Source organism: Manduca sexta, chromosome 12 (assembly GCF_014839805.1).
Source record: "Manduca sexta isolate Smith_Timp_Sample1 chromosome 12, JHU_Msex_v1.0, whole genome shotgun sequence".
Taxonomy (NCBI): domain Eukaryota; kingdom Metazoa; phylum Arthropoda; class Insecta; order Lepidoptera; family Sphingidae; genus Manduca; species Manduca sexta.
The window spans coordinates 4,851,238-4,860,494 of NC_051126.1; the positions used below are offsets into that span (position 1 = coordinate 4,851,238).

The following is a 9,257-nucleotide window of genomic DNA, read 5'->3' on the forward strand; positions in this document are numbered from 1 at the left end:
TTGGAGGAGGTCCGAGTTCAGCAGTGGACATCGATGATGATGATACAATAATATGAACAAGGTACGGTAATGCAAAAAAAAATGTTTTTATTGTCGTAATTTTATTTTTAATTATTTATATTCATTTAAGCGCGCACAATTGTCAAAATTTTAAATTAAATTATAATGGTAAAAAAAGATTTGTTGCCAAACTAAATGATAAAAAATACACATCAAAAAAGATTTAAAATAAAAAAATAATGTAAAATTAACAATAATTTACTCTATATAAAGTCATCAAGTTAATACATATTTACATACACTATACATAGGATCATGTCATTCCCAAGAGCAAACATAAATCTTGGATCACGGCTCTTCGACTCACTTCTGCCCCTTAGAATGTCCAAAAATCGCGAATCGTAAGTCGATGTCCTTTAATTTTGATGTTTGTGATTGACTGAGAGATCAATGCGTCACTCACGTGTTAATCTGTTAACTAATCCCAATAAAACGACACGTAGTTCTGGCGTATTTTTTTGCTACATTCTAAGCATACTGATCCTCATTGTGATACGAGACGAACTTATCACCATAAAAGACGAAGACGGAGCGATTTTCTCGCCTCGTTAATACGAGTTTTGAAAAGAGACAAAACTTGGCCCACCCTGTGCCTCAATTAGACAAAGCAATTTTCTCGCCACATGAGCAATTCCCGAAAGAATATAAGAACATGCCCCTTCTGAACATAATGACGATGCTATTCTTTTACGTCGAAATCAGAACTCACCTCAAAATAGATGGCGCAAGTAACTCGCTGCGTATAAATTAAGTTCAATAGACATAGTCAAATCCCGATAAACTCACTTATCGGAAATCATAAAATTTCGTTTGTTCATCCTAATACTCGAATCGACAACTTTAAGATTCATAGTTAAAGTATGTAGTAGTTGTGACTATACGTAAATAGTATCCGGCAATGCTTAGTAAAACACTGAAAATATAAACTAACACTCAATAGTTCCATTTATATATACATAGTAGACACTACACTTCATGGGTCATTTGTCCATCTTCATACTTACATTAACATTACCCTAAACATATGTAATTACTCGAACAATAACATTTCAATCAGTCCTCAAATAAATATTTAGGGCCACATGCCGTGCGAGCAACCTCCGGGCCTTATTTTCTTAGGATTCCACCATTCCCTTATATGTGCGTGAACATTGACGCCTTCCGTCACTTCTTTAGAATTGACTTTCTCACACAGTTTGCAATGGTAATCAGTTTCTGGCACTTCTTCCAGGTCGTGATAAGAATAGTGATTATGCCATTTGAAGAAATTGTAATATCTTTCCTTATCGTTTATGATTTCCGACATCTGTTTGGCCAGCTCTTTGGCTCCTAACTCCTTAGCATTCAAATATATGCCATCTGGCATAAAGCTGTAAAGCAAAATGTTCGTTTTAATTAAAATGGTTACGCTAAGTGATAAACTGTACGATTTAAGTGTTAATAATATGGATATATGACGTTATTTAGGAATTGAAAATATTTTTTAAATGATGGTATTATTTTAATCAGCAGCATAACTTAGATACCCAAAGATAAGTATATGACTTAATTGTAGTATCTGGTCTGCTTGATTCTAGCGTCGATACAATTTATTCACACATTGCCAATGAACCGCCTCGGTGGCATGATTGTATTGTATGCGCCGCAATACAACTATGCCACCGATGGTCCACACCAACTATGCTACAGAATACCGCTCTGAGGCTCCGGGTTGGAATCTAGGGCTGGGCAGTGATATTCTGATTTTCTGCTCAGTGAATACTGAGTTGAGTTTGAATTGACTGACAGGCTTGCTGCTATCACATAATGGGACAAAACAAACGGAGAAAAGAGGGTACCCTGGTTGACTAGCCCTTCGGTGATAAAAGAGGTGATGTGTATTTTTTTTCAGGTGTTACCGACGCTTAATGTAAAAGCACTTTGCAGGTCGTATCAATATTAAATGAATTTTTACCGCAGTGGGAATATAAATAATCATTATTTGATCCTGCTACTAAAGAAGAAGGGATTTGAGATATTATATCAATTCTTATACCATAAATATATCGAATCAGAATTAATGTTACGTTCCTTCCGTGTGGAGTTTAATGTCAAAATTATAAGAGAATCAATTAGTGATTACATACCGTGTATAGTTAGCTATGCCAAATACAACAGGCACAGTATAGTGGTTAAGAGCAGATAACAATTTCTCTGTAACATAGTCATCAGCGAAAGAATTCTCAAAGGAGAAGTAAAAATAATACTCTCTTTCAACTGTCGCCAAGCATCTGGGCATGATATTTCTTGCACATTTTATTTTTCCACAATTGCCGTAAATGTCGACGATCAGTCCATATTGCTTGAGTTCTTTTTGAACTTGTCTCACAAATTCATCTCTGCCACTCGGAGCGTTGCAGTTCGACACAATCCATGCAGCCGCTTTATTCTTATACTTAAGTTTTTCTTTGATTTTATCGTCTACAGGATCCATGTTTTCTAATTTCTCCCAATGCATAACTGCATTCGGTCCAATGATTTCGCCTTGTTTATTCCTAATAATCATGTACCCGTAATATATATCGGAATCTAGTTTGTACGTCCATGTTAAATTAAAATAATTGTCAAACCAACCAGCACAAAGCGGATAGTAGTCAGAAGATTCAATGCTTTCAAACACGTATATTTGGTGCGGAGAACGTTCAGGCGGCAAGTTCGGCTTCAAATTATCATTTAATTCCTTTAGATTAAACAGTAAAACATCGAAATCGGTTAACTTTTTGAAAGAATGGTTTGTCGTCACGTAACAATTGTTTACTGGACATTTCTTCCTGATAAATACACCTTGACCTTCGCCCAAGTACATGAGTGGATCTCTACGTGGAAGCGTCCAGATGAGTATATACTTCATGGGATCTTCTTTAGGTGTAGTGATTCCCTCTGTATTATTTAAAATTTCTGTATCGTTGTTTACAATTCCTGTATTTTTATTTGCAAGTTCAAAATTGTTGTTTAAAATTTCATTATAGACTGGTTTGAAATATAATGATGTTTTTAATGATATAGCTTGGTTCCGATAGTCCGAAGTAGTCCACATTATGAACATAAAAAATATTACAAATCCGCCCAAAGAATAAAATAAATACTGTTTGGGTATCATTTTTAGACAACAGAATATGTTTTTTCCTCGAAGTTAATGGTCTACTATAATGCATTTGCTTTGGTAAATTAACTTGCAGCTTTGTAGAACATCATTACATAGCATGCGAAACTTATACGCCTATAGTATTTATGTCCTTTAACAATTAAAATCTTTCAATGGCTTCTTTTACCTGTAATATGCATTATTATTTAATTAAACTCTACTTTATTGAGTTTATCAAATTATATTTTATTCAACAGTTCATGTATACATCAAGGGTTCCTAATAAATCATTTTTGAATGCGCGTATTTCGTTCTAAAATATTTAATTTATTATTATAATTTGTAATTTGAAAACAAGTAACCATCGTTAAAATATCAACATAAACAATTGTATCAAAACACTTACCTTTTTGTCTGAATGCAATTTTTTATGACATCCTTAATTACGGCCGTTTACTAAAATCTTTTTGATTTCCATGATTTATTTTTTTGGTTTATACACGAACTACACCAAACAATCCGAGGTGATCAAATATATGTGATTACTAACCATGCCTCGCCGATACTTGCATGAATTGATGAAGATAAGGGTTATCAAAGATATCTTTTGAACGTAATTTATTCGTTGAACTAACTTATCGCCCCTCAGAGTGTCGAGAAGCAGTCAAAAAATTGTTCCTTCCGTGCTGACAGCTCATGATATATGCGTTCAAGTATTTCCTAAAAATGCATGAAAACTTATCTACAGGTTGTTTCTTTATGCGACTTATAGAAATATATTCATTTTAGGTATCATAATTTTTTTAATTACATTTCTACATATTAGTTCAAAAACTAATGTTCGAAGAGTTAAAAGTGACCGCTTTCTTAAATATTTTCAGTATAAAACTAATTAAAAATCGTGAGAACAGACATATCCACAAAAGTTTATAATGGTACTCACCTATAGATAACACTTTTAATGAAATTATATATGTAGATAGTTCATAAAATAATTAAAATATTATCTCCATAGTATTATTGGCATATCTGAACATCTTTAATCATATCCGCAATTACCGAAGGAACGGGCTTATCACTCGCCAGATGTTAAATGTACATAAACCTTACGAAAATAACCTATACAATTATTATAATATTATATTACAAAACACTGCAAGGTACCTGAATTTTTAAAGAAATTATAGCCAGAGTCATTACTAGATACTCCTTGGTTTGATTACTTCCTAACTGAATTTCGGCCACGGCTGCCAAATCCAATCTTGGAAATATAAATACATGATAAGACTTAACATCTCATATCTCAGTATGGCGAGGGCAGTGGATACTTTGTAATTCAAGTTGTTGGACGATGTTCCTGCTGTTCATGGGCGGTCGTATCGCTTACCATCAGGCGAAAGGAAAGCTCGTCTCGTCATTCAAAGAAAAAAAAATGTTGTCTAATGAAGATAAAATTATTTTGAAAGAACTGAAAACAAAACCTAAATAAAACGATCCAGAAATATCTGTTTTTTTTTTTATATTTGAATAATTCATTTTCGGTATATTGGTCGCTTAGATATAATAAGCTATTTGACTATCGTTGATTTTGTGCATTTTTAATATATAACATAAATAAGTACAAAAAAGAAATCCTTGTGTGAAAACAGCAATCAAATTCGATAAGAAATGAGGCAGTCATTCATATTTCAAAAATTGCTATGTGGAGGAGTGGGCGGGAAGTTGGCATATCGCTCCATCTCTTTTTTTCGCACGCGTCGTAATTACCGCCGACGTCACATTCAAGTATTTCGTTCCTTTTCTGTTTTTTTGACACTCACCCCTACTATCTAATTTCAATAGTTTATAACTTATGGATTCCTCACCAGATTTGAATGATTTCTATTTTCTACTGTTTTAGAATTAATACGACGTACATAAAATTTTGTAAAAGTTATAAATAAAAATAAGTCAAATATCCTATTGCCTTTCAATCCTCGATTTGTTGCAGGTCTATTGATAGCTATAGTATTTTCGGATCCTGTTGTGTTAAGTGATAATTTAAACGTTAGCGGAAGCGAGGACAATTATTTTTTATCTATGACTAGCAGATAAGTAAAGGCCTTACCGTGTCAAGATGCAATCATTAATTAACCGCAAACTGATTATAATCAGTTCTTTTTTTGGTAACTCGGTAGTAGATATATTAAGAACTAGGTGCTTCTTGCGGCTTCGCCCAAGACTCTAAAGCGCCAGTGCCATTTATTTAAAATAATCGATGCTAATCGATGCGATAGCCACTAGGCTATCGCAGCAAATTACCAGGACAAAAGTAACGTAAGTGGTAATCCAGGACATTTTATTTTTTATACGGACGCGGTGAAGTGGCTCCACTGCACCTCATGGTAAGTGGAATGAGGTCCAATAGAAGGTCGACTGACAAGAGATGATTATCCTTTCGAGACGGAAGGATTTCCTTCGGAGACGGAACGGACGGAATTCTAGTGGGAGAAGATGGGACATCAACGATTAGAAATTAGGCTCCTAGATAATCTATTGAATACTGTATTCGTTGGCACGTGGGCTGGACCTATTAGAAGGGTCGGAGGGACGGGGAACGCGGTAAGGTCCTCGGCGGCAATGGCGGAACTGCGGCCTTCGAAAGTGTAATACTAGAGCTATCTGATACGTGCTTTATATATAACAAAAAATTATAGCCTCCCTTTTCGTGCTTCTATTCAATATAACAATGTTACTAATTTAAATAAGAACTTTATAAAGCGAATATGGATTACAAACGTTTTTAAAACGACGATAATGCTTAATACAAAATATATAGTATTTATATTTATCAATTATAATGTGAAACTGTTGTTTGTAAAATTCAATGACTTATTTACGTTTCATTATAGTTTATAATTTAAATTTTTGTAAAAAAAAAATCTCATAATTATTTAATATATCTAACGATAGTGGTCAACACGCAAGTGTGTCGCGTTTTGGGATTGGATATTTGAATTATCCTTGTTTTATTTTTGGTTAAAACAAGGATAATCTATATATATAAAAAAGTGGTGTTAGTTACACTATTTATAACTCAAGAACGGATGAACCGATTTGGCTGAAAATTGGTGGAGAGGTAGCTTAGAACCAGGAGACGGACATAGGACTTTTTATCGTGTATAACGTGACATAAGATGTGGTATAAGAAAGCAAAATTTGGTATGGAGATAGACAAGACCCTGGGAAGGTTATAGGCTACTATCCCGGGAAAATATATAGTGGGACTTTTATCCCGGAAAACTCCTTCACGCGGGCGAAGCCGCGAGCAAAAGCTAGTATACAATAAATAGAATAATGTCATCAGTCGCTACTCTATCTGGACCCCACTCTGCTTAACACCAGGTGCAGTAGGATCACTATGCTGAGTATAAACATCGATAGCGATATTTAAGATAGTGACGATTGAATTAAATTTAATCATTCGCTATGATAATATCGGGGTTTTTATTTAATGTTAGCTTTTGCTTGCTTCTCCACTCGCGTGAAAAAAATCAGGGAAATATGTCACACTTTATATTTGAGAAAAAATGGAGCCTATATATCGGAACTCAAGCAATACATTTATGAAAACCAAATTCAATTCTGTGAGGAGTTTTTGTGCGATGCGTGTACAAACATACAGACAGACAGAAATTCTAATGAGTCTTGTTTTGATTACTGTTGCTCTAATAAAGACTGCCAATAAGTTTTTCTTTATTATCTATAACGTACAAACGTCGGCCTGTTACAGTTTTATTATATGTAAAGATTTATAAGATTATTAATCATTTTAGATAATCTTACTGACGTTTCAACCAAAACGATATATTAAAATCAGACTATTTTTCGGATTTTATCGCGGTTTTAATGTTTTAGTTTTTTCCCAACGTTTCGAAGACTTTGCAGCCATCGTAGTCACGGGTTGAATCGTTAAGCAAAACAATATAAATTTAAAGTCTAAATGTTGTGTTGAAAATATAAATATAAAATTCCGTTCGCGACTCCGCCCGCTCAGTTTAAAACGTTAAATACTAAACAAATTACGCTACAAAGCAAGATAAAAACAAAGCTGTGGAGAAAATTGAACAAGAAAAGCAGTAACATGTCACGCGAAGCTTCCCACGACACCTAATAACATGCAGACTTACACAGCTTTCGACACGTGTCGAAATATTCGGTTCAGATCTTTGTAAAATCCTTGAGCGTAAAAGCCAACGCATACTCGGCTGTGAAAAATAAATAATAAAAATAGACATACTGCTTTTATCTTTAAAGGGATAGGCAGAGGCGTAACTTGTGAATCCACTGTTCGCCTTGTTGTATTTTGTCCCATTAAGGACGGGAGGGAAGGGAGCGGTCTTTAGTCTCGTTCTATTAGGACAAATATTAACTAGGGACTGATACTGAGCATAAAATCGCGTGAATAATGAATCCATTATGATAAAAATTGGAAAATTATACTTTATTTTTACAATAATAGTATTTATCAAATTTATTTTAGAGGCGCTATAAGCCAGGGACATTGAGGAGTGTCATCTAAGAAAGGTACGACATAGTAATAAAGGAATGAATAAGCTTCAAGAATGTTGAGTCAATAATTATTCGTTTGCTGGTAGGATATATTTTATATCCGCCCTTTTAGCAAACACCATACACAAAAACCCGCCATAGTGGCCTACGTAATTGTGTCGCGTTCTGGAAACAGCCTGTGTATATCCGATTTCAACAGGCCAATCATCATTTGTTGTCAGTTGACTTTTTATTGGACCCCAATCCACTCACCATCAAGTGCAGAGGTGGCACTTCGACGTGCCGAAAAAACAATTTAACGAAACTTAATCTTAATTACATCATTCCCAATGACTCCTTCAACAACCATAACTTGACCCACTTTTATGTAATACATAGGCAGATTTCTTGATACCAGAGTAGGTCTCAGAATACGCCTTATTCAGCGAGGTTGGCGCATCACTCGCTCGGCTGATAATAAGCCCGCGCCACCGGAAACGTCTTTTATCCGTGACTCGTTGTCGCACCGCGTTTCCTACGAGATACAACGCGAATGTGGGATACCATTATAATGGTTTGGGACGGGCTTCTGGTTCTATTGGATGTTTCTGTTCCATATAGTCTTGGTATTGATGGTTGTGTGGATTTCGTACGAGATTTGTGTTGATAGTGTATGACTAACCAATCTGTTATTCAGGTCCTAGATGATGCGAGGCCCCAGGTGAAACCAAAGAAAAACAACGGGAACTACTGGTAGGACTAAAAGAAGTTCCCTGGCTTCAAGAGTTTTGTCGGAAAGATAAAAAAAAAGATCCTCCAATGCACCGCGCGAGCCCCGAGCAGATTCCCGATTCGCCCCTCCCTAAAGCATCGAATTTTAATTTATGGAACTCCTGAAAACGACAAGTTTAAACGGTAACAGTATAAATGGCCCATTTATTTTCGTAAAATTAATTCATAAAGAAAATCTTTTGATCAAATTGCAGCATATCACTACATATATTATAAATAACTAACAAAAAACCGTAGTACATTATTGCATTACAAAAAAAAACAAAAAAACGTGGAGAGCCGAGTCAGGAAAGGGTCTGCCTTCAGTCACAGTACCTTAGTGTACAATAGAACTCAATGAGTGTCGGAAATAATTATACAAAATCTCAAATATCTTTATTTTAAATGATTGATTATATATTATTAGTATCTATAGTACATACGTGCACGCTTCATCCCCGCAGGGGTACGTAGAGGCGCAACTGGTGTACCCACTTTCCGCCTTGTGTATTCTATTCCATGATGTGATAGGGGGCGAGCCTATCGCCATGTCGCACATAAATTCCAGACTCCGCACTGATACTGAGGACGACCCGGGGATCGAACCCTAAACCTCAGCATTTCAGCCGTACCGTAATAGTATTATTAGTATCTACTTAGGGTCAAATGCGATTTAGCATTGATTTCTACATTTTCAATTTAAGCACTACTTGAATATATCATTGTGGTAATAATGATTTCTTATGTTTACCCGAATATTAGACATTGAAAT

At 35.1% G+C, this 9,257-nt stretch overlaps 1 protein-coding gene across 1 annotated transcript; it reads right to left on the reverse strand.

Moving 5' to 3' along the window:
- Positions 1-248: 248 nt before the first annotated feature.
- On the reverse strand, positions 249-3,736 carry LOC115443624 (alpha-(1,3)-fucosyltransferase C). The gene is made up of 3 exons (XM_030169092.2): positions 3,591-3,736; positions 2,187-3,371; positions 249-1,430 (listed from the first exon to the last, which is right to left on the reverse strand). The coding sequence occupies exons 2-3, from the start codon at positions 3,197-3,199 to the stop codon at positions 1,133-1,135; spliced, it is 1,311 nt and encodes a 436-aa protein (XP_030024952.2). The 5' UTR covers positions 3,200-3,371; positions 3,591-3,736; the 3' UTR covers positions 249-1,132.
- Between the last annotated feature and the right edge of the window lie 5,521 nt (positions 3,737-9,257).